General features: G+C 34.6%; 1 protein-coding gene across 1 annotated transcript in view; it reads right to left on the bottom strand.

Annotated features, from left to right (window-relative positions):
- The window catches only part of NCAM2 (neural cell adhesion molecule 2), a 215,915-nt gene extending 190,565 nt beyond the window's left edge, over nt 1–25,350 (bottom strand). The window contains exons 1-3 of the mRNA XM_047099839.1: nt 25,315–25,350; nt 24,749–24,755; nt 20,917–21,054 (exon numbers count right to left, since the gene is read on the bottom strand). Coding sequence (XP_046955795.1) covers nt 20,917–21,054; nt 24,749–24,755; nt 25,315–25,350 — 181 coding nt within the window. The remainder of the gene's footprint in view (nt 1–20,916; nt 21,055–24,748; nt 24,756–25,314) is intronic.
- Between the last annotated feature and the right edge of the window lie 1,298 nt (nt 25,351–26,648).

Raw genomic sequence — 26,648 nt, 5'->3', positions numbered from 1 at the left:
GGTGTAAAAATTTGAATTTGGTGCTAATGAGGCTTTGAGCTACTGGTCCCAACATGCTCTGAATATGAAGAAGAAATCAACATAAGGACAAATATAGGAGGCGGGGGGTCTTCTTTGGCTCATTTATATAACAGGAATGAAGGTAACGCTAATGATAATAAAAATGTTAGGAAGAAAGGGTTATCCTGGTGTTAAACACTGTTCTGTTTACTATAATATCTGAATAAATATCAGAACAAACCATCAAATGATTATATAGCTTGCAATTTTGGGAAGTTACTATTACATATTTTTTAAAAGAACAAATTTTGTAAGACCAGCAGAATTTGCATCTGTGATAGACTGCCAGGAAAAAGGAGATTTGAAGGCTCTTTTCCTTTTTTTCCTCTGTAAGTTCTTTAATGTTGCCCCATTTACTAAAGCAGACACATATGGTTTTAAATACACTCTTGTCAAAAGTTAAGCAAGTAGTTAAACTTCTCCTAAAGTGTGAGCTAAATGTTCAGAGCCACACTAGGATGACAAATGAGTATCAATCAAATGAGCTTCTATAAATCATTTCAGTTAATATCTTTATTAAAAAGACATTGGGGCACCTGGGTGGCTCAGTGGGTTGAGTGTCTGTCTCTTGATTTCAGTTCAGGTCATGATCTCACAGTTTGTGGGATCGAGACCTGCGTCAGTGCTCCTGCTGTCAGTGTGGAGCTTGCTTGGGATTCTCTCTTTCTCTCTTCCCCTCCCCATGCTTGTGCTCTATCAAAATAAAGAAATGAACATACAAAAAAAAAAAAAAAACAAACCTGGAAACTCACAGAACAGGAAACTATGGGAGGGATAACAGAGTAGAAAGAGCTTGGAAAAGTAATTGCATCAAGTATTCATGAAATTTGGGCCTCAGCCCTCAGCTGTGCATTTGTAGATCTGATATTAAACAGTACCAAGAGTATGAGAACGGACTAAAGAGATAAATCACCACACAAGTACTGAAATGGTCATTGGTACACATGCGAAAGTTGTGAAAATGTAACTGATTTTTAATCCACAAACCACAGAAGTCTGGTCACAATATGTGGCCTGAATTTAAACAGACTGTTATTTTTTTTATTTTTTTTAACGTTTATTCATTTTTGAGAGACAGAGAGAGACAGAGCATGAGTGGGGAAGGGGCAGAGAGAGGGAGACACACGATCTGAAACAGGCTCCAGGCTCTGAGCTCTCAGCACAGAGCCTGATGCAGGGCTTGAACTCACGGACCGTGAGATCACAACCTGAGCTGAAGTCGGATGCTTAACCGACTGAGTCACCCAGGTGCCCCTAAACAGACTGTCTATGAAAATAAAATATAAATATTCTCCATAGACTGAAGTAACACCCAGAATCTCATAATGTAATATTCAAAATCCAGTATATAATCTAAACATTTTTCACCTACAAAAAACTAGGAAAATCTCATATTAATGGGAAATGTCAATGGCATGCTGACATATGTTGGATTATCAAAAAACTATTTTAAGGCAACTATTTTAAACATTTTCCAAAGAGCAAGAGTAAACTGAAGTAAGAATGAACTATCTTGAAATAAATGAAATGATAGACAACTTGCAAATATGGACAATATATTTAAAAATAAACAAATATTAGAACTAGATGCTTAAACAATAAAACACCGTGGATATGCTGGATCGATGCGACAGAGGAAAGAGTTTCTGAACATGAAAGGATGATCAGTAGAAATTATCCAATCTTCAAAACAGAGGAAGTAAAGAAAAAAATGAACACAGCTTCAAGAACTTGTGAGACAATACCAAAATATCATCAAATCTAAGAAGGAAAGGAGAAAGAGCACCATAAAAAATGTATGCATATATAAGTGTACATGTGTATATGTATCTACAGGGCTAACATCTGAAAACTTCTTAAATGGCAAAGGACATCGAACCATAAATTCAAAACCAGCTATGGACTTGAATACCAAATGGCATAAACTCAAAGATGTTCATATCCAGTCACAACATAATCAAATTGCTGAAAACAAAACATACAGAAATACAAAAGATGTATTAGCTACAGGAGAACAATAATTCAAGTAACTGGAGATTTCTTATCAGAAACCATGGAGGCCAAAAGGAGGGGAAACAATATTTTTAAAGTGCCATAAAGACAGATATGCCAAAATAAAGTTCCATGTCCAGCAAAAATATCCTTCAGAAACGCAGGTAAAATAATGCATTATCATTGTCAGATAAAAGACAATAAATCTTCTACTAGAAGGTTTGATCTTAAAAGAATTAGAAAAGGAAACTCTTCAGGCAAAAGAAAAATTTTATCAAAGGGAGTTTCAAGGATGAAGAAAGAACAAAAGAAATGGTAAATATCTTTGTAAAGATATGTTTAATGTTCAAAATAGAAGGTTAACATTGTGTAATGGGGTTTTCAGCGAATGCAGGTATAATACAGATGACAACTAAGACAAAGAAGAGAGGCATATAAGGACCTATATGGTGCGATAGTTTCCACATTTCAATTGAAATAGTAAAATATTGGTTCAAAGATAAACAGGAACATTGTAATCACATGAACAACCAGAAAAAAAAAACAGATATGGCCAAAAACATAATAGATAAAACAAAACAGAATACTAAATAATACATAATCCAAAGAAGGCAAGGAAGGGTAAACAGAAGAATGAAAAACAGAACAAACCGAAAACAAATCAAAACACATGGATGTTCAGGTAAAACAATGAATACTTTATTTCCAAGATTGGGGACAAGTAAGGAAGTCTCCATTCAACACTCCTATTTAACATCATACTGAAGGCCAACACAGTACTAAGTGAGAAATAAGAATGAAAAGCAAACAATTAAAAAGGAAGAAATAAATTTCTTCCAACTTGCAGATGCATTGTTGTATTCATTGCAAATCCAAGAATCTGTAAAAACACTGCTAGAACTAATAAATGTACATAACACAATACACAGGATATGAGAAAAACACAAAAACAATTGTTTTCCATATACGTACTTGCAATGAACAACTGAAGCCAACATTAAAATGTACAAAACCACATACAATAGCTCCAAAAATACAACACTTAAGGATTAATCAAAAAAAAAAGTTACACATGGCATCTAAATGCTAAAAACTACAAAAATGTTAAAGAATTGAAAAAAAATACCTTCATAAATGAAGAAACATACCTTCATTTATTTGTAGACTCCATTTGTAGAGTCCGTATATTTGTAGACTCAACATTAAGAAAAAATGTCAGATTTTCCAAAATTGTTATCAAGACACTACACAATTCTCATTAAAATCCCAGCAGTATATTACTTTGAAGATAGAATAATTCTAAAGCTTAAGTAGAAGATAAACTAGAATTTACAAGTTTTTTCTAAAAGAACAAAGTCATAGAGAAAATACCCCCTGATTTTAAGGTATGGGTAAAAAGCTACACAATTGAGGAGGCATGATAATGGTGCAGGGATAGGTGCATAGGTCAATGGAACAGAAAAGGAAGTCCATAAATAGAAGCTTACAATACAACAAAAGTTTTAAAAATTTAGTTTACAAAGTGCAAAGTGCAAAGGAAACAATAGTATCCTCAGAATGGTTTTTAAATAATTGGATTTCCATTTGCAAATACATGAACCTGAGGATAGAAATCATACCATATACAAAAATGAACCCCAAATGAATCAAAGATGTAAACTGAAAACATTAAAGTAGAAAACTTGGGAGAAAAATCTTGTGACTTGGGGATAAGTGAAGAGTTCTTAAACATGACACAAAAAGAATGGCCCATAAAAGATTAGTCCTTGGAATTTAAAATTAAAGTTAAAAGACTTTGCTTTCTGAATTACACTTGTTAAGAGAATGAAATGATAAACCCCAGCATGGAGGAAAGTACTTTGAATCACATGTCTGAGCAAGGAATAATATCCGAAATATATAAAGACAATCTAAATTCAACAATAAGAAAAAAATGCAAAATAAATGAAAAGACACATCATTAAAGAAGCTGTTTGGAGGGCAAAACTGCATTTATAGAATTTGTAAGGAACTCTAAAACTGTAATAGTGAAAAAAAATAATCCACCGAGAATGTCTGAAATGCAGACATTTCAAAGAGGCATTTCACTGAAGAGTATACAGGGATATAGAAATGAGAAGCACATGAAAAGGTGTACGCTATCATTAGCTACTGCATAAAACCATCACAATATCATTACAGAAATGCAAATTAAAACCACAGAGATTTCACTACACACCTATTTTGAAGTGTAGAATTAAATACAAACACATACACACACACACACACACACACACACACACACACACACCCAACAAACAAAAACCTGAAAAGATCCACACTGGTGAGAGTGAGAAGCAACTTGACTTCTTACACACTATTAGAGAGAATTCAAAATTATTCAGCCATTGTGAAAAATGATTTGGCAGTTTCCCATGAAGTTAAAAGCATGCACTTACCATATGACTCTACAACCTAACTCTCAGGTACTTACCCTAGATAAAGGAAAGGAAACTGATGCTCACACAATATATTGCACACGTTTAGAGCAGCTCAATTTACAATTGCAAAAAGTGGGTACACGCAACAACTAGATAAATCTCAAGGCATTATTATTCTAAATGGATTAATATATTCCAAAAAGGTTAGATTTTAGATGATTCCATCTATTTGATACTCCTGAAATACAAAATTGTACTGAAGGAAAGAAATTAGCGGTTGTTTGCGGCTTAGAGGTTGTAGAAGATGTAATTTCAAAGGGAAAAAAAATTCCCTTTTGTTTGTTTGGGGGTGATGGAATAATTTGTTTACTGATTGTAGTGGTGGGACATGAATCTATGCATATATTAAAATTCACAGGACTATACAGTAAAAATTAAAAAAAAGAGTAAAGTTGGGGCTCCTGGGTGGCCCAGTTGGTTAAGCGTCTGACTTGTGCTCAGGTCATGATCTCATGGTTTTTGAGTTCCAGTCCCACAAGGGGCTGTGCACTGACATCAGGGAGCCTGCTTCAGATCCTCTGTCCCCCTTTCTTTTTGCCCCTTCCCAGGTGCATGTGCTGTCTCTCTCTCTCAATAATAAATCAACTTTAAAAAAAAGTTTAAAAAAAGGAGTAAAGTTTACTGTATGTTAACATGAACCAAACTTATGAAAACTTTTAAACATTTACATAGTGAGTTTTTTAAAAAAATGTAATTGTATAAGTACAATAATTTTATAATATAAATAACTGTGTTATTTAATATATAATTAAATGTATAACAATTATTCACCAGATTTAATAAGGTGACATTAAAAAACAGTCCACAACTCCTGGAGAAATCAGTTCCTCATTGTTCAGAAGCAGGAAAAAAATCTCAAAAATTTCCCAATCTGAGGGAGTCTTGACTCATGTTCAAGGTATTCTTGTTCCTACTTTATCAAACTCATCCCCTTTCTTTTACTCATTACTCTGATCTGCCAAATGTATTCTGAAAACCCCTTTAATTCTTCCTGCTTGTTTTTTTTATCTGTCATGACTGCAGATTCCACATCTTCTATAGTCTTCCTGTTTCATGAAACACCTAGAATGTTGGCCACATTTCAGTTCATGGCTCTGGCTCTTTCAGAACAGCTTTGTCATACCTTTCTACCAATAGTCAACTGTCAAAACTGGAGGATGATTAAATTCATTAATTTAATTTCAAAACAAAACTGCGGGCAACATGAAATTTGGACATGGATCTGCAGATACAAAATGATTTTGAATTCAGTACAGAATGGGAGACTGCAATATTTTGAGGTCAGGATTTAGGTACAAGTAAGCAACATCACATTAAACAAAACACACTGCTAACATTATTCAAATCCTTATCATTCTCTGTAGAATTCTGTTTGCTACATTGAAATATATATATATATATATATATATATTATGTATATCGTATATGTGTATATATGTATACACATATACGAGAATGTCAGCTTCCAACCAAGATATACAAAGAGGTACCCAATTTATCCTACTAACTAAACAGAAGCAAGAAATCAGATGTATGGACTGTATAGAACAAGAGTTTTCAAGACATTGTGAATCAGTCAACAAAGTAGTCAACAGTGATTTCTGAAATACAAGAGGAAATGAGTGAGTCCTATTACTGTGCCAGCTAATTGTCTAGAGAGACTTTCTAAGCTGCAGTACAGAGGGGAAGAGCCCAGTTGGAGTCTGGCAGTCCTCCTGAATTGAGCCAGGGAAGGCTCTGGGGAGAAGCAAAGAAGGCTACAGTTCAAAGGGCAGAAAGCCAGACAGAAGCCAGGTGTGCAATGAGGACTTCCTGAGATCTGCAGTGAGTTTTCTTGAGGTCTTCCAGATGAGCACTGCCGAGAACATCCATGAGAAGAAACTAGTGAAGCCAGGGAAAGAATTTCCCAAAAGATTCAGGAGAAACAACTTCCAAACTCAAACAGAGAAAAGAATAGTTTTTATTCCCATGAGCCAGAATTTTGCTTTAAAAATGAGAAAAAGAAAACTCATAAAATATGTGAAATAAGGAATTAAGAAAGATTTTACCTCACAAGTGGGGCAAAATTAGCTCTGGACTATTTTGGTCCCACCTGACAAAGCTTAAAAGCATGAAGGATTAAACTGTTTCCAAGTCATTCATCTGCATTCCTGAAAAAGACCTAAAATATTTAAGGAAATACAAAAACACTCAGCATATTAAAGGAGTAAAAATCCACAAATTCTGGCATCCAATTTAAAATTACTCACGATGAATAGAAGCAGGAAATATGAGACATGATGAGGGGGAAAAAATACAATCAACCAAAAGTGACCCAGAAATGGCACATTTGATAAAATTAGCAGACAGGAACATTAAAGCAGTTACTATAACTGCATTCCATATGTTCAAGACTCTAGAGGAAAGACTGATCATGTTATAGACTTAGAGAATATTTTAAAAATCAAATTTATGCATATTAAAACTATAGCATCTTAGGGCAAAATGCACAAGACGGGATTAATAGTGGATTAAACACTATAGAAGAAAAGAGAACTTGAAGAAAGCAACAGAAACTATCCACATAGTAACACAGCAAAAAAAAGAAAATGAACATAACATCTGAGAGATGTAGGGATGTTCAAATGGCCTAGTCTATGTGAAATTTGAGTTCCAAATTTCTGTGTGGGACAGAAAACAACATGTGAAGACCTACGAACTGAAAGATTTCCAAATTTGATAAAAATTATAATTCAAGTTTGTCAGCAAAACCCAAGTACAAGAATAAGGAAGAAAACTACACCAAGGTCTATCATATCCAAATTGCTTAAAGCAAATTGCTTCAAGCAAGTGATAAAGAGAAAATCTTCAAGAATCTAGGAGAACTAGATGGGTGGGGCACTTTAGGAACAGAAGCAAAAGATAAGGATCAGGATGAACTTTTCATCTGAAATAACTCTGGCCAAAGATGTTATTTATGGCTCAGAATTTTTAAGGTACTGAAAGCAAAACAAAACAAAACAAAACATTCAATTTAGAATTCTATACTCAGCAAAATTTTATTTCAAATATGAAAGGAAAATAAATATTTTCTCAGAAATACAGTAGGTGAAGTGAATCATCACTGGCAGACTTGCACCACAAGAAATGCTAAAGGAAGTCATTCGGACATTTGGGAACAGATACCAGATGGAACTCTGGATATACACAAAATAATGAAGAACTCTAGAAACGGTAACAATGGTGATACTATCATACAAAAGTTTTCCTTTCTTTATGAAAATCCCTTAAGAGCTCATTGACAATTTAAACAAGTACATGTATAAGAGAGAAAGGTGCTATTATCCTCCACTATTATTGCCCTCTGTAAAGATATCGATGCCATCAATGCAGTAAACCCAGCCATTTATAAATATGCTAAGTTAAATGGCAAAGGGAATTTGCAGTTAATAATTAAGATTATAGATATGTGGGGCTCAGTCAATTAAGCGACTGACTTTGGCTCAGATCATGATCTCATAGTTCGTGAGTTTGAGTCCTGCACCTGGTAAGCTTGAGCCCCGTTTCAGGTGAGCAGGTGCCCCACTCTGGGCGAGCTCCTGTGTGCCCGCTTCAGGTAAACACGAGCTCTGCTCAGGGTGAGCCTCGCTTCTCTCTCTCTTTCTCTCCCTCTCTGCCCTTTGCTCACTTGTTCCCCCTCCCCCAAAAACCATACAAATTATAGACATTAAAATGGGAAAAGTATCCTAGATAATCCAGGTGAGACCAACTGCAGGAGCCCTTAAAAACAGAGCTCTCTCCAGTTGGAATACAAAACAGAAGGCAAAAGGAGAGGCAGCAGAAGGGAGTCAGAAATATTCCAAGTTTGGGAAGGTTTTACTGTACCATTATTGGCACTGGAGGAAGAAGCTTGCATGTAAGGACCAAAGGTGCCCCTCAAAGCTAAGGACAACCTTTTCTGGGTGAAATCTAGCAAGGAATTAGAACCTTAGTCCTACAACAAAAAGAGGACAAATTCTGTCCACAATCTGCGTATTAGAAGAGATTCTTCTTCAGAGTCTATAGCAAGGAGCATAATCCTGCTGATACCTTGATTCCGGACCTATAATAACCTGACTATACCCTGGCTGAGCCTCCTTGGGTTTCTGATGTGTAGAAACTATGAAGTAATAAACCTGTGTTGTTTCAAGCCACCAAATTTGTGGTCATTTGTTACCACAGATGGAAAACCAATGTGGGGTTTATAATTTATATAGATGTAAAACATATGACGATAATTGCACAAAAGCTGGAAGGGAGTACTGTTATTCAATGTGTGAATAGTGTAACATCACTTGAAGGAGGACTGTGAAAATCAGCTACTAAAATAACATGGCAATGATTTATAGCTAACGACACAAGATAGAAAATTAATTGATTGATACAAAATACTCCAAAAATATAAAGTACTCATAAATATAAGAAGTGAACAAAGAACAGATAAGGAATATAGAAAACAAACAGCAAGATTTAAACCTAACTAAATCAATAAGATATTTAATATAAATTGTGTAAACAATCCAATACAAAGTCAAGGACTATCACAATAGACAATGAAAAAAAAACCCCACAATACCAAACCGACTATATACTGCCTAATCTCCTAATGATAAAGCAGTCAATTCATCAGGAAGACATAATTCTAAACTCTTATGCATATAATAACAGAGTTTCAAAACTCATGAGGCAGAAACTAACAGAACTCCAAGGAGAAACAGACAAATCTATAACTTTATTAGAGACTAAATAGCCCTCTCTCAATAATTAATAGAGCAAGTAGACAAGAAGTTAAAAAAGATAAAGAACTTGATAAAGATCAAGATAACTTGATCAAAGTTATTAATTGACCCTAAGTTAACTGATTACTATTAAAACTCTTAACTAAGTCAGCAAATCACACACTCTTTTCTACTGCACAGGGAATACATTTAGAAAGATCTAAATCAAAGAAAGTGTGTTCTCTAACTATATTAGAACCAGATTAGAAACTACAACAGAACAATATCTGGAAAACCCTCATATACTTGAAAACTAAATAACACAGTTCTAAATAACCCATAGGACAAATAAGAAATCAGAAGGGAGGGGCGCCTGGGTGGCGCAGTCGGCTAAGCGTCCGACTTCAGCCAGGTCACGATCTCGCGGTCCGTGAGGTCGAGCCCCGCGTCAGGCTCTGGGCTGATGGCTCGGAGCCTGGAGCCTGTTTCCGATTCTGTGTCTCCCTCTCTCTCTGCCCCTCGCCCGTTCATGCTCTGTCTCTCTCTGTCCCAAAAATAAATAAACGTTGAAAAAAAAAATTAAAAAAAAAAAAAAAAGAAATCAGAAGGGAAATTGCAAAGTATTTGAACTGAATGCCAAGGTATACACAACATCTTAAAAGTTGTGGAATGAAGTTAAAACAGTACAAATAGGGAATTTTCAGTTTGTTCTCTGTATTTAAACTGAGGATTGATGGGGGTTGGGGCAGAGGGGAAAGTGGGTAATGGGCATTGAGGAGGGCACTTGTTGGGATGAGCACTGGGTGTTGTATGGAAGCCAATTTGACAATAAATTTTATTTAAAAAATAGGGAATTCTCAAGCATTAAATACATGCCATAGAAGAGAAAAAAGGTTTCAATTTAGTGTATTCAGGTGTAACTTTACAAAAATGGAAAAGAAGATCAAGTTAAACCCAAAATAAGTTAAAAAAATATAATAATAAAGATTATATTAGAAATTGATAAAATAAAAAAAGGAAAACAAATAGAACACTAAATCATATCAGTTTCTTTAAGAGACCAATATAACTAGTAAAATTTCAGCCACACTGATCAGAAAAGAAGAGTGAGAATGAGGGGCAGACAGAGAAAGTGAGAGAACAAGAGACATACAGACAGAGAGACAGAAAAAGAGGGGCTGAGAGAGAGAGAGAGTATAAGGTAGCAATACTGGAACTGAAAAGTCAAGATGACTACAGACTCTAAAGATATTAGCAGGATAATAGAAGGATTTCATGAACAATTTTATGCCAATAAAGTCAGCAACTTAGATGAAATGGACAAATTCCTTGAAAGGTATTAACCACCAAATTTCACTTAAAAATAGATAACTTGAAATGAATAGCATTTATCTATTAAAAGACTGAAATAGCAGTTTAAAATCTTCCTACAATGTAAACTCTAGATCCATATGGCTTTAATGATGAGTTTTTACTAAATATTTAATGAAAAAAATTAAACCAAGCACAAACTTTCCCAATATAAAGAAAGTTCTTTCCAATTCATTCAATGACGCCATTAATACGTTGGTTACCAAAATCAGACAAAGGCGTAACAAGAGAATAAAACAGCAGAACAATACCTCCTAAGAAGACAGATGCAAAAATTCTTAACAAAATTTTAGGAAATTAAATCCAATGTTATATAAAATAATAACACATTTTGGCCATGTGGAAATACAGGGTTAGTTAACATTCTAAAATTGAACAATCTATTTCACTAACTTAATAGATTAAAAGATACAAATTATGTTATTATCTCATCATTAGATTCAGAAAAGAAGTATTTGGAAAAATCCGGAATTTTTGTTAAAATTTCTTACCAATCTAGGAAAAGGTCACTTTTAATCTGATAAAGAACATTTCTGAAAAGGCTACAGTTAACCATACATTTAATATTGAAAGAGTGAATATTTCCCCTGAAAGATTAGGTCAGGGCAATTGAAATCTCAGTAATAACAAAGTAATCCATTAAAAAAAGTGGATTAAAGATTTTAAAAGGAAATTGATGCATGGTAAACAAGCACATGAGAAGATACTCAACATCCGTAGTCACCTGAAAAAGGTAAACTAAATCCTCAGTGTGAAACTACCAAACACTTACCTAACCGTAAAAGGTCTGACCATATGAAGTTTCGCTGAGAATGTGGACCAACTGAAAGGCCAATACACTGCTTCTGGGAATATAAAATACTACAACCCCTTTGGAAAACAATCTGGTGGATTTTATAAAAGGAAGGTTAAACACATACATATGATCCAGCCATACTTCTCACAGGTATTAACCCCAGAGAAAGAAAAGCATATATCCATGCAAAGAATTACATACAAGTGTTTATAGCAGCTTTATTTGTAAGACAAAAACTTGAAACATCCCAAGTAGTCATTTGGGTAAACACATAAGCAAATTGTGAAATATTCCTACAACTGAATGATGCTTAGCAATAAAAAAAAACAAAAATGAAATACTATTGCATGGAACAACATGGATAAATCTCCAAATAATTTTGCTGAGTGAAAGAAGTCACTTAGAAGTGTATACGCTGCATGATTACTTTTATACAGATTCTGAGAACTGTTGTGGGGAATGAGTATATTCACTTATATTCATTATCTTGATTGTGGTGATTGGTTCATATCATATATATGGCATTCATATATACGTATATATGTACATATGGTTCATATCATATATATGACATTCATATATACATATATATGTACATATATACACACATATATACATATATACACATAGCATTTTAATATGCAGTTTATTATATATATAACTCAATAAACCGTTAAAATACATGCAAGATAACTGAAATTGTATTAGGAGATTGATAGCATAAGGGGCAAATGCCTTTACAGTAATAGTAAAGTCATTTGGATTATTAAGCCTAAGGAGAATAAAAGGTGAACAGTGATAATTATCAAATAAAATGCCTTCTGTCATTGGGATAATAATATTTTTGTAAAAAAATAATTAAAAACTGAAGAAACTATTCCAAAAGTTGTTGACTGCTTTCTATATCGAAAAATCTAAGATATTTCTTGATGCTATAAAATATTACTTTTGTTCTTTTGTCCTCTTGCTGCATCATATTCTTTCCTTTAAAATAAGACCTTTCTATGAGTATACTCTACTGGAATCTGGGGAGTCCGTTCAAATATCTGAACTTAGGACAATTTTATAGAGATGAACCTAGTGCTAGGAGATCTCAAGGTAAGGAAGTCATGTAATAAGGCAGATAAAATTAAGAAAAGTTTGCTAGATGATACTTGAACTAAGTCTTATAGGGAAAATAGAAATCAGGCTGGTGTGTGTGTGTTTGTCTGTGTCTATGTGTGTGTGTAAGAGATAGACAGAATACTCATTTTACATTGAGATTGCACACTCATTAATCTTAGTAAAACTAAATGTACCTCCGTAAAGGGGGAACCCATATTGTACTTAAAAATATAATCAGTACAGGAATTAATATTACTTACAACTGGGTGTTTATTTAATTTATATCTAACTTAAATGGAAGTCTTTCTGTTTCTTAACTATTTTCCCTATTAAAAATATACATGCTCTGGATACCTACAATTTCATTGAAAGCCATAGGATATGATGTTAAAAAAAAAGTAAAATCAAGACATACAGATCATAAGTAATTTACAGTATGAATAAAATAGTGGCATTGCCTCCTAACTTATCCTTTAGTGCAGCACATTCTGAAGAACAGAATCATGAATATCATGAATGTAATTTCGACACTAATTGTCTTCAATGTCATTCATCTGTACAATGTCAGGTAATACTTAGATGGTGTCTTTCACTTTACTGATTCCATGAAATGTAAAATATTTTAATTACAGTATCTTGTGGCCACTATAAATTTCTTGAAATTTTCATTGTTGATTTTACAAATGATGGTGTTCACATTATTAACCAAATGTTAGAGAAACATTTCAAAGACCAATCTCTACACGACCAGCCAGGGGATGGGTGAGTTCAGAACCAGGATCTGATTCAAGTAATAAGATAATTTTGTCTTCTCTTATAATTAGAGATTGAAAATAGGTTGTAAAATAAATGTATGTTTTTCTACAGCCTTATAACATAACATTATGCCCTTTAAGTGTACCTGGGAAATTCTAGGCAAAAGAGAAATACGGATTGAAGAAAAGGTAAGAAACTGTATTAACTTTTCACTCCAATTATTTATGTTGAGGAGATAGGCAAAGAAAAATGTTCATAGATATCCAAAGATGATTGATGATTGATCTATCATCTTTCTTTTTCTTTCTTTCTTTCTTTCTTTCTTTCTTTCTTTCTTTCTTTCTTTCTTTCTTTCTTTCTTTCTTTCTTTCTTTCTGATAGAGTGCATATTTAGCTACATATCAACAGGGAACAGGTGTTTTCTGACTGATAAAAAAGGCAAAAGGCAGGAACAAAGTTCCAAATAGCTGGGGAAGACCCCGTAGGATCCATACGCATTCTTCCCAATAACCACGGTCCTACAGCAACCTATAGCTTCATTATGATACATTTACATTGCGGTTTTGACCACCTCCCAGCTGGGGAAGGCCGCCATGATACTTCTGACAAAGAACTCCCAAACTCTCCCTCTGGACAGGTAGGAGAAGTCCCTTAGATGAATGAAAGCAACTCCAGTCAGAAACAGCCCTATGACTCATAACATATGCAAACATAACAAGAAAAGATAATCTTGACCCCTGGTGAGGTCGCCACCTCTGGACCTGCTTGCTCTCAGACCTTGAGAGTGCACTTTCCCTTTGCCCATTATTAAATACCTGCTTGCTTAAGAGTTTGGCTCTGAATTCTTTTTGGCCAAACTCAAGAGCCAAGGCTGGGGAACAGGCCTCGCCGCTAACATATGTATCATATTTTCTATATTATGGAAATTTCTAAATGTTGGATAAAAGTAAAAAGAAAAAATATTCTATATTTTCCCAGTTATCTAATCTTTCATTTATTTGTTATATACTTTTAATGTTTATTTTTGAGAGACAGGGAGAGAGAGAGAGAGAGAGAGAGAGAGAGAGAGAGAGAGAGTAAGGGGCAGAGAGGGAGACACAGAATGTGAAGCAGGCTCCAGGTTCCGAGCAGTCAGCACAGAGCCCAATGTAGGGCTCCAACCCACAAAATGCAAGATCATGACCTGAGCCAAAGCAGGAGGCTTAACTGACTGAGCCACCCAGGCACCCCAAACTCCTAATCTTTTAAACTTAATTGGATCACTAAGGATAGAAATATTAACATCATAAAATATCTGGTTTTGACAAATGCTTATTTATTGACTCTTTGAATTATATATTATACATTATTGCTAAAATTAGAAATTCCATAATTTGCAATAATTAACTGCTCTGAATGATTAATTCAATTGTATTATTGACATACAAGAGGCTAGTTCACTGTATTTTATATTGTTATATTTCCTTTATGTTATATAACATTGCATAAAATTTAAAGAGAAAAAAATTTGACTTTTCATTTTTTTATAAAAAGAAAAGTACTTTTTCCAATTTTCTTAATTTTAAGAAATGGCTAGAAATGGGTAGGAATACTGTCTGAGGACCACTGCATTAACAAAGTGCACTCACTGTACATTCTGACATGTACTTGCACAAATATCTTCTGCCATTGTCATTTACCATTGATTTAATGGTAATGTTCAAAGGAAGACTAAAGACACAATCGCTTTAAAATTATACTACTAGGTATTTTCCCTTCACTCTACATTGTTCCTGCCTCCATTATCCCAAGTTTGAATTGGCAATTAGTGGATCACTCTTCACAAATGTACAAAAGATTCAGAAAATAATGAATCATTATACTTTAAAAGAGCATTTTATAAAAATAACTCTCTATTGACCATATTTTAAATTTAAAAGTTATTTCTAGGTCTGTCTTTTATATGGACATTTTCTGAATAGTTTTAGAGAGCATTTTATTTAACTAAGTGCTAGGAACCTGATGAAGGAGAATGGGCATGTGTTAAAAAGAGAAATGATTTTGATCCTCTTTTAAAGAAATGTATCTGAGATTTTTATAGTAGTATGTGTGTGTGGAAGGGTGTATAATATGATTACATAGAGTAAAAAAGAGTGCAGGAATTTATAGAAAAGATGGACAGCCAATTTATCAAATGTGTAATAATATAATAAGGTATAATAACAAAAGGAAGGCAGCTGATGAAAGATTTGTGAAAATTTGTTAGGTATGTTAGAAAGCTTACTTGAAAATCCAATAAAGAGCAGATGTAAACACATAAAACTGTGGAGAAATATTTCAGAAATATCCAGAGTACATCAAGGAGAGACAGGTGATTAGAAATAGAATATTGAAGTCATGTGGCAAGCTTTCTCTCAAATTATCAACCAGACCCATCTTTGAATTAATTTATCCACATCCTAACTCATTTTGGACTCACTTCCTCCAGGCTCATCATAAAAGATATCCTCTTTATGTGCAAGGTATATGTTCCTTATAAATGTCCAACCACTTCCTCTATTCTTTAATTCAACCTTGTGATGTTTCCCATTTAACAGTTGATCCCAATAAGCTGAGGTAACAAATATTGTGACTTTGCTAACTTCATCCTTCAATGAATGCAAAAGGTACATTTATCCTTCAAGTCACTGCAGTATGAATTTTGTCCAGGCTATTCAGATGATATTATTGACCCTAATGTCTCTTGTAATCTCATAATGGTCAAATTCAGCAAATATATTTCAAGTCTCACTATATGGGTCACATTTGTTTGCATTTAGTATGCTGGAAACCTAAAACCCACACTAAAAGTATTCAAATTACCCTTGATTGCTCTAGCCTCTGTGACATACATGTGATACAAAGGCTTTGTTCCGAATAATACCTGATTATATACCTTCCCCTTCATTTCTTTGTCTTTTAGCACAAGCCCCAATTATCTCTCACTTGAACTCACTTCCTCTCCCTGCCTCCATCATTCTGTCAATTTCCTTGCTCTCTAGTTTGGATGTCAGTTCATCTTTGCCTCATAGAAGAGAGTCCATAGTCCTCTATGATCTGACCCTCTGACTCTCCAGCTATATCTCATCTAACACTACCATCACTCCCCAAAATATCACATTCCAGTCACAGTTATTAGGTATTTTTCACATCATACGATTTTTGTTTTTGCACAATCTGTTCTATTTGTCCTTCTGTCTCTCTCTTTCTCTCTGTTCTAAAAGGTAGCACTTTTCCACCAATAGATTTATCCCAAATACCAAGGAAGTCTCCCCTTAAGCTACATTAGATGCTCCTTCTTATTAAAAAATAGTCTGTGAATATCTATAAAAATTGCCTTTAGTAAATGCTTTTGTATCCAACTGTCCCATAAACAATAAGGGACTTTAGTAAAGTTGATTATTTTAGTAAGATAAAACTTAAAGTGCCTTGAGGGAAATGATGATACATTAAGCCCAATAGTATTTTGAGCATAACATAGTGTGAAACACATAGCTAGCACTTCATACGTACCTGTTGAATCAATACACAAGTGCAATATAAATTAATACTGAAACTGCAGTCAAAAATCTTCAGTTGGATTTCCAATTGTCTGATAAGGTGATAAGAAAATCTCAAGAAATGATCACCATCAGAAGAAAATGGGATTATACGACATCTGCAGCATACTCAGGGAAGTAATTTCAAAAGTATCCCTAGGTCATATAGTGTTTAATTTGCTTATTTAAGTAGGAAAAGGCCACTGGCACTGCATTTGCCTGTTTTTCTGCAATAAACAACGGTTCTAAAATTCAGGGCTTAAAAAATGTGCTCTATTTATTATTTATGTTATGTGTCTGCACCTGCAGACCTGTGACTCTGCTCCACATGTCTTCATTGTGGTATCCAAGGTGACGGAAAAGTCTCTCTTTGGGGTCATGCTAGTTTCATGTCAGAAGGAAAGAACATGATAAAAAAAAAAACGTATCATTCTTCTTGCAGCCTAATTTCAGTCATAGTGTATATTGCTTGGTTATACGTGCCACTGGCCAGGACAAGTGGCTTCATCAGTTGGGTGGGGGTGCACAACTCTCCCACTGGAAGCGCCACAATCTACATGTCAATGAGCAGTAATGCATAACCTCTTCAAGGGAGGAAAGAAAGTGTTTGCAAAAAAACTATACACAGGCACTGAGAAATATGATAAGAAAGTCAGAGAGGGAGTTAAGAAAAAAAAAATATTCCTAAGATTTAGTATTGTTGGTACCAAAGAGGAACCTAGCAAAAATATCTTTCAATTATTTATTGAAACAAAAGCATATGCATTGGAAGAAAAGAAACACGAGGGAAAAATTTTCAAGGAGCAAAAAATAAAAGAAAGAACAGAGCTTTTTCCAGAGCTAAGATCTCACAAGGAAGCAGTGAATATACATAAATAGTTGCTGGAGCCTTTGGTCAGGATTCCAGGGCACTTGAGGGGGAAGGAGACAAAGAAAGGAGGTCCAGGATAAAATCCAAATCATGATAAAAAATAAGTAGCAATTAAGAGAGAGGGCTCTCAATGTAAGTTGAGGAAAAGGTCATAGAACAGGTCATATTTGTAGTTGAAGAAAGATAAGGTGGATAAAGCTATTGCTTTTATTTTATTGTTATTTTTTGCAGCCTCGAACTTTCCACTGAAATATCTTCAAGAGGTTTTATAAGAGAGAAATATTAAGAAGATACTTTTAAGGAGAGCTCAACATTTAAAAGGAGCCAGTAACAGGACAAGAGTCAATAAGACTGTAGCAGAATGACTCTTCTGTCTGAAATAAAGGCAAAATGTGAGAGAAAAGCACAGATGAACTGGTGGCATTAGTCAATGGCATTCCCTTGACAGGGTCCAAACATATCATCCAGAAGGCGAATAAATCGATGGTTGATTTTTGTGAACACTGTTATTTTGAAGAAAAGTGATGCCAGGAATTCTAAGGTATGAGAGTTTTTGACCATAAAGGGGAAATGTGACTAATTAGAATGAGTGGAGATAAAGCAGTGTTTGAGCAAAGGTCAGATTAGGATCTGTAGTTGATTCTGTTAGAGGAAATTGGGATGTGGAAGGAGAATGATTTCCCTTTGGGAGGGTCAGTGGGATGCAGACAGAACAGAAAACTACCTACAGGATTGATTTGAGTGGCACAAAAGAACACAATCCAGTGTTTATCCTCTTGTGAACCCTGGCATAATAGGAATAGATACACAGAACAAAATATTCCAGTTTGAGCGCTTACCATGATAGACTCGAAGATTCAAACTTTGTTAATTGAAAACAATTTGCTTCCTTCAAAATAAATGTAATCATATATAAAAATTCACAGGTCAACTAGTGTGGAAACAGATTAGGACATTTATAAATGTGTTAAAGTATTTAAAATATTAATTTAATATTAATATTGTATTAAAATTACAATAGCAAAATAGTTAATAAAGGGTGAATATGCTATGTCTGCCAGATATCGTGTATTTTTTTATTAAAATTTTTTTAATATTTATTTATTTTGAGAGAGAGAGAGAGAAATGGGAGGGGCAGAGAGAGAGAAGGGAGAATTCCAAGCAGGATGCAAACTGTCAGCACAGAGCCCAACATGGGGTTTGATCCCATGGACCCTGAGATCATTACCTGAGCCAAAACCAAAAGTTGGATGCTTAATCAACTGAGCCCCTCAGGTGCCCCTCATTTCTTTTTATATCATATTTGAGTTACTGTTTTAGTGTAAAAATATGGGCTTGATTTGACATATATATATATATATATATATATATATATATATATATATGAATATATAACATCTAATAGTAAATATATACTGCTTCCAAAACTTTACATATAATACTAATATTATAATCTCCATTTTCATAAAAGAATACTGAACACAGTATTTGCTTGTGACAAAATATATTTATATATGGCAACAAAAATTATTTTGGAAAGAAAGCACACTAGAAAGTTAAGTCAATAATTAAACTAAATAATGTAAGTTATGTATGTGTACTGTATATAATAAAGACAGAAATAGTTCAGAGATACTCTTAGATAATAGAAATAGATGGAGATATAGCTACAAACCTCCATTTTAAAACTATTCTTCATGCACTGAAATCTTCCACCCGTGTGGAAGGTCAAAATCTCCAGACTATAGTGCTCTTCATAAATACCAGACTCAACACCTCTAAAAAAGAAAAGCTTTTCCTCTGAAGGCCTGGCACTTTGGCCTCCTCCATGAGCATGTGCAATTTCTACGAGCCTGTCTAGCTTCCCTGTCATAACACCTATTCTATTCCATTATATTATCCACAAATCCCAATTAATTATAGACTTGGAGAAGGAGAGAAAAAGATAGCAGTGTTTTAATATTCTCTTTGTCTTTCAGCATGAACTTTGTGGTTCAACTGCCTTTATTGCAGAAAAGGAAAGACCAGTGAACTCTTTCAGAGGTATATGAGATTCCTAGTGTTCTCCAGTCTTAAAGAACTGGAGAGCTAGCTCGTGGCGGGATGGGGAAAGGATATAGAAGACACAGATTTATTCCTCCCTGTCCCAGCCCCAACTCATAGGAAATGTGTGGCTAACTCCTTAATTTTAGATTTTGTCTATCCCAGAAAGAACAAATGACATTCTGCTTATAGAACCCTGTGGGATTATAGGTACCACTAACTTTTTATTTTAAAACAGAAGAAAAAACCAAAAGTGCATTTTGTGCAGTGTTAGTACTAATATTTCCATATGGCTGAGGCGTGGGCTACTCATGAATGAATGTTAGGGAAGAGGGGTTGGTGACCATAAAAGAAATCCAATGCCATGAAAAGTGGTTTTAATTTTGTCTCAAAGTTAACAGGAAGCATTGACAATTTTAAGTGGTAAAAGGTTGGATGGAGAAGAAGTTGAGTTATGGGACTGAGAGAAGAGGAAACAGCTTGTAGCAATTCAAGAAAAAGAAGAAAAGCAATTTGAAAGGGCAGCACTCTTATGGAGGGCATCATGGTAGAATATATTTGAGAGATGTTAAAAAGTGTGTTGCATATGTCAATTATAGATTAGATCATCAAAATGGAGGCACTAGGAGGATAACATTAATATATCTTCTGGGCTCATAGAATGTCATGTTAACACAGGCAGAAAATACAGCAGGAGAAGCCAAATTTGGAAGAAGAGATGTCATCGTGATGCCATAAACTTAGTTATTAATCTCCTTGTGGATTCAATTATTAAATTTAAATTTGAGAAAACCTACAAAACTGTTAAATAGATTAGTTTAAGCCACCAGTGATTCATGCAATTTAAAAGTCAAATCTAGTATGACACTTTACTATGTTTCACTTGGCATTCTTTCAACAACTACAAAGCCAGCAAAAGGCAACTACTCCCTTACAGAGTAGAAGAGTGAAAGAAGATGACAGTGTTAAATAAGTCGCAGATCCTGCCCGTGAGACTATAGACAGTGTAATAGATGTGATCATAGAGGTGGGGAGATTTCCTCCAGGTACCAAAAAGGTTATTAAAGCGCCGTATTTACAGGGTTGCCCTTTTAATAAAAGTATTGCTAAAATGCAACAATAAAATATGTACAAATTATTCTCTGCTTACCATTAACAATAACGATGATATCACGGAAGTCAATTTCTCCCCTAGCTTCCACTCTTCCTTCACACCTGTATATACCTTCATCACTTTTATTGATGTTGAGAATCTGCAGATTATTGTTGGCTAGCATAGCAAAGCGATCTAGAAAGTAAGCAAAGGGGAGGAAATGATATCAGTAATTGAAAGCAGAGTCCAGTATGTTCTAAATTGCTAAGAGTTAAAATATGGCACTTGTCTGACACTATCAAACTTTTCATCAACAAACAAATTCAAATTTGAAAGTAAAATGTAATTTCATGGCTTCAATTTTTCCACTCCACACTGCCTTGTTACACCTTTTTTTCTAAAATACATTCAAGACTTTATTTCCACATAAAATGGTTAGGCTATTATTTTCCCCTTGGTACTTTGAATGCAGAAATGATACACAAAAGAACAATGCTGAGAGATTAGATATTGCAGGCATGAAGACATTTTGACTGAAAATATGTAGCAACCAAAGGGTGGAAAAGGGTTAGAAAATTGATTGAATAGCCTTCCTTACACAATAATTAAACTAATAATTTTGTATACCCTTAGGAGAAAGCTAAATGATACAGTAATACTCAAGTCACATAAAGGACATATAAAATGGCCATATCTTGAATTTATTTGAATTTTTTTCTAAATGCAAGATAATCCACTTTAATAATGAATAGATTAGACTTTATTAATTTTATTTCAAGATTCCATTTTGTGTATGAGCGTATGCACATGAATATACATAAAAATAGGCTGTTAGAGGCCATGCATTAGTTGATTGCTTAAAATAATCTGGCTAGCCTAGGCATCATCTCAGCCTGAACATGTTTTCCATAATGTCTGGTCTGTTTTTTTTAGTCATGGCAATTTTGTTGCAGTGTTAGGACCTTTTCTCTTCTTATCAAGTAAACAATATTCTCACATCTAGTCCATTCTGAAACATGTTGTAAAAACAATATCTTAAATTTCATCAGTTAATATATCATTGAACATCATCTTTTTGGTATGCATAGTATTTGAGATACTTTGGTAAATATGAGAGAGACATCCTCAACCCCGTTGTACCTTTTGGTAAAGTAGAAATGGCATTAGTTTAAGGTGCTCTCCTCCAGGGTATTTACTGTTATACCATTAAAGGTTACTTTTTGGACCTATTCCAATGTTTACTGCTCTTCCCCTGTCTGCTGGCTTGATAGACAGGTAGGGTAAACATGGAAGCCGCATGAGAAAAAGGTACAGCTTCCCTCAGCTTGGATCACTGAATGGATGGCTGGGGCTGCCGACTGGACATAATCTGCTATATTAGGTTGTTTTGGGTTCGATTCAGATTTGGGATTCATTTGCCATAGTGATTCCTTAATACAATTTCTTAATGCCATACCAATTCTAGTTTGGACTACAAATACAAATAGGAGAGTGATCAGAATATGAGAAGACTGCGCTTAATACAGGTAAGGAAGAGATAATTAATAAAGAGCGGAAATAGGTAGATTCAGAGGCTCCCGGAAATAGAAAATATTGTTTGTAAAGCAAGAGACACATGATTTTCAGCTCAGGAAGGACAATAGTCCCCCTTATTTATGGCTTTGCCTTCTGCAGTTTCATTTACCTTCAGTCAACCGTGGCCCGGAAGCAGATGATCCTCCTTATGACATCTTACCAGAACTATATCACAATGCCTATGTCATTCACCTCATTGCATCCCATCATGTAGGCATTGTATCATCTTGCCTCATCAAAGGAAAAAGGGTGAGTACAGTACAATAAGCTATTTTTAGAGAATGGCCATATTCACATAACTTTCATTACAATAAAATTGTTGTAATTGTTCTATTTCATTATTAGTAATTGCTGTTAATCTCTTAATTTATAAGTTAAATGCCTAATTCATAAATTAAACTTCATCATAAGCACATTTTTTTAGAAAAAAAGTATATACAGGGTTTGGTACTTCTGGTAGCCACTGGGGAGTCTTGAAATATATCTCCTGTGGACATGGAGGGACTACTATACAAACTTTCCCATAATATTTATTTCTTCTTTAGGTTGACCCAAAGAAGAGAGACACAAATTTTTATACATACGCTTTCCCTGGTAAATTTTCCTTTTCTCTAAGAAAAGCCTGGAGAAAAAGAATCCTCAAGAAATTTTAAAGTTTAACTCACAAGAAGTCCTGGAATAACTCAGAACTCCTAAAAATTAAGAACGTTTCAAAGTCAATTAAAAGAGCCTCTACTTGAGCATGTGGCTGGAAATTAGAATGAGAAGCAATTATAAATTGTAATAGTTCAAACTTAGGGATGCCCATAATTATACCTTGATTATTGTAGTATTTTTAAATTACTAAAATGTATTATCCTTTAACTATAATGTTCTTTAACACTTATAGGATACTTAGTTACAAAATTAGTAAGCAGAAGAATTATTTTAATCAGGAAGGCAATATTTGATATAAAAAGGAAAATGACTTGAATGTCTATAATACATATTTTGATAGGAATAAATCAATCTTTCTTCTAATTGTAAACTTTTAATCAAATGGCCATTTTAATATAGTATTTCTACTGTCTGAGAGAAGTTATTAGAACATTAGAAAAATAGCAGTTACCTGCTAAATGTAAATACATCCCAATGTTTCCATACAGAAAACAAACCATGTGAAAATTGCATGTCAAATTGTAGATATGGGTGTCAAGTCCATGGAATGATATAGTGAACTATCAAACTGAAGTACATCATGAATATGTACTTGAAGAAAACACTTGAAGAAAGCACTGCTTCAATCAATTACACATAACTATGGATATCAGGACTATTTGACTATTAGAGGTTATTAGCTTCTCTCAATTATACAGAACTTTTGTGTTTTTTTTTAATTTCATTATTGCATTAAAAAATAAATGAAAAAATGTAATACTCAGTAAGTGATCTGCTTTATGCTTCTTTAGGCAGATTATTTTCTAGCCCTCTTTTGTTCTCATTCCCCAGCCACTGATGATATGTCTCATCTACTCTTATGGCTTCAATTACCATCTATATTTCGAGTCTCCCAATTTTTCTTCAGACAAGACCATTACCTGAATTAGAAAAGTCTGTAACAGTATAGCAGATGTACCTACTGAAAAGGGTTGGAAATACTTTAATCTCAGCAAACTTAAAATTCACTGTACTATCTCCACCTGAAATTTCTCATATGGTCTCTCCAGTTCTGTCTTAGCATGTCTGTACATTGAACTATTTGCCCGAGTCCAATTCCTTGAATCATCCTTGACTTCTCCATCTCCCTCCATCTACATATCCAATTAAATCCCATGTCCTGTCACTTCCCCCTTTATCGTTACTTAGTCTAAATCTCCTCCTTCAGCAATTATTTCATTAGGGTTTGAACTGTTATCAATGCCTGGAATTTTGCTTTGACTACCATCCAACTCATTCTTCTCACTGAAGCACTAATATCCTTCCCAAATTCATATCAGGTCATGTTACTGCTCTGATTAAAATGCTTTAGTGATGTTGCTTTTGGATAAATTCCTTAGCAGAGATGTCAGAGTCATTATGACTCAGCTCAACCTTCCTTTTCAGTCTCCTATCTTATTAGTTCTTTCTGACCAACCCTAGTTTATATTTATCTATTAGTATAAGTATTCCAGTTGCACTTATTCATAAACTTTCATTATAATAAACTTATTCCAGGTTCTAGAGCACCATTCATGGTATTTTTCACCTCCAGGCCACTGCAGATGATCTCCCTCCTGACAAGTCCCCAACACTTAAGTGTTAACTTCTCTATTCAGCAGGCATCTTGGACTCCCACCTCTGCCCTAACTAGTTGAGGTATTCTTTCTTTATTATCTTCTATCATTACACTTTCCTTCTCATAGACTTCAACATACTTTGTTTTCACTGATTTCTCTATTAATCTTTTCTACTAGATTATTAGCATTTGAAGGCAGTGAACTTGTTTATCGAGTTAACTATGAATAACAACCATCTAGCATGCTAGATGGCACATAGTAGGTTTTCAACAACTAGTTCAAAATTGAATGAATTTCTATACTGGAGGAAGATTACATAAAAAATATTGAACAAGATGATTTTATCCACAGTTTTTGATGCAATCATTTGGCAATGATCAAAGCATTTAGAATATTTTAGAAATAACTTTCAAACTGGCTGAGGTTGAAACAGGCATCTGCGATATCATATCCCTCCATTGAGGGATCCTAAAAGTCAGGATTTTCAACTTTTGTAACAAAATGCCACCTTTACTTCCTAAATGCTTAGGTTATTTAGCATATGGGTTATTTTCAGCAAGTAGCATGGAAAGGACCTCCACTCAGAATATTTTGTTGGAATTTTAATTAAGAATACCTGCCATACAGCTGCTACCAAAAGCATGGCTAATAAGATGGACATTTCCAAGCCTTCATTATTTCATCTAGAGCCTGCAAACTTTACTCACGCACCACATTAAGGCTTCAGAAAGTTACCTGGATACACCATATTCTTCTAAATCCCCTTATATGTTCCTTTCAAGGTTATAAACCTAATCTTTTTAAAAAAAATTTTTTTAATGTTTCTTTATTTTTGAGAGAGACAGAGACAGAATGCGAGTGGGTTAGGTGCAGAGAGAGAGGGAGACACAGAATCGGGAACAGGCTCCAGGCTCTGAGCTGTCAGCACAGAGCCCAACACAGGGCACGAACTCACGAGCCATAAGATCATGACCTGAGCCTAAGTCAGACGCTCAACAGACTGAGCCACCCAGGCGCCCCTATAAACCTAATCTTATTCCATCAGCTTTAATAAAGGGATCATACAAGGTATAATCAGATGAAGAATATTACTTCTTGTAAATTCATTATGAATGTACAAGCTGTCCAACAATAAACTACGTGGCAGGTTCCTCTGATATTAAAAGGTTAGAAAAGCTTGCCCTTCCTCACAATTCACCTAATTCCTTTATGTCCTAGAATTAAAAAGAAAAAAAAAAGATGTCATTTCTTTTCTTTGCTTGCCATGCAATTCAGAACTAGGTTTCATGCTTACTCTAGACTAGTCCCTTCACTTACATGGGATTTTTTTTATTCTAGATAAAACCTGAGTGTCTATAATTTTGGTAAAACTTCTTCTCAACATTTAAAAACTCAATGAGAAGGAAGGAGAAAGATCAATGTCATTTTGCTGAGAACCTGATATACACACAAAAATTTTATTCATTCATTTAACAAATATTTATTATATGCCTAAAGTCTTATTTGAAACTCACAAGCATTGTTTAAAATAGAGATAATAACCCACTGTTTACACATACAGAATCTGAATTAGAGAACACTTAGAAAAGTTATTCAAAGCATCACGGCCAAGGAGTAGAGCCATAATTGAATTCTACCTTCAAATACGTCCGTCCCTGCATACTGGAGAAAACTGTGTGAGTTGTGGCAGAGAAGCAGTGCTCCTCCAACACCATCACACTGGACTATAAGTCCTGGCTTTGAGGCTTTTGTTCCATGTGTCTTTTAAAAACTATAATTCAGGGGCGCCTGGGTGGCTCAGTCAGTTAAGCGTCCGACTTCGGCTCAGGTCATGATCTCGCGGTCCGTGAGTTCCAGCCCCGCGTCGGGCTCTGTGCTGACAGCTCAGAGCCTGAAGCCTGTTTCAGATTCTGTGTCTCCCTCTCTCTGACCCTCCCCCGTTCATGCTCTGTCTCTCTC

Source organism: Lynx rufus, unplaced genomic scaffold (assembly GCF_022079265.1).
Source record: "Lynx rufus isolate CCGP_SWC_20201006 ecotype Redwood Valley unplaced genomic scaffold, mLynRuf1.p SCAF_5, whole genome shotgun sequence".
In the NCBI taxonomy this organism is placed as follows: Eukaryota; Metazoa; Chordata; class Mammalia; order Carnivora; family Felidae; genus Lynx; species Lynx rufus.
Note: the sequence above shows the minus strand (reverse complement) of the source record. Positions and strands in the feature narration are given on the sequence as shown.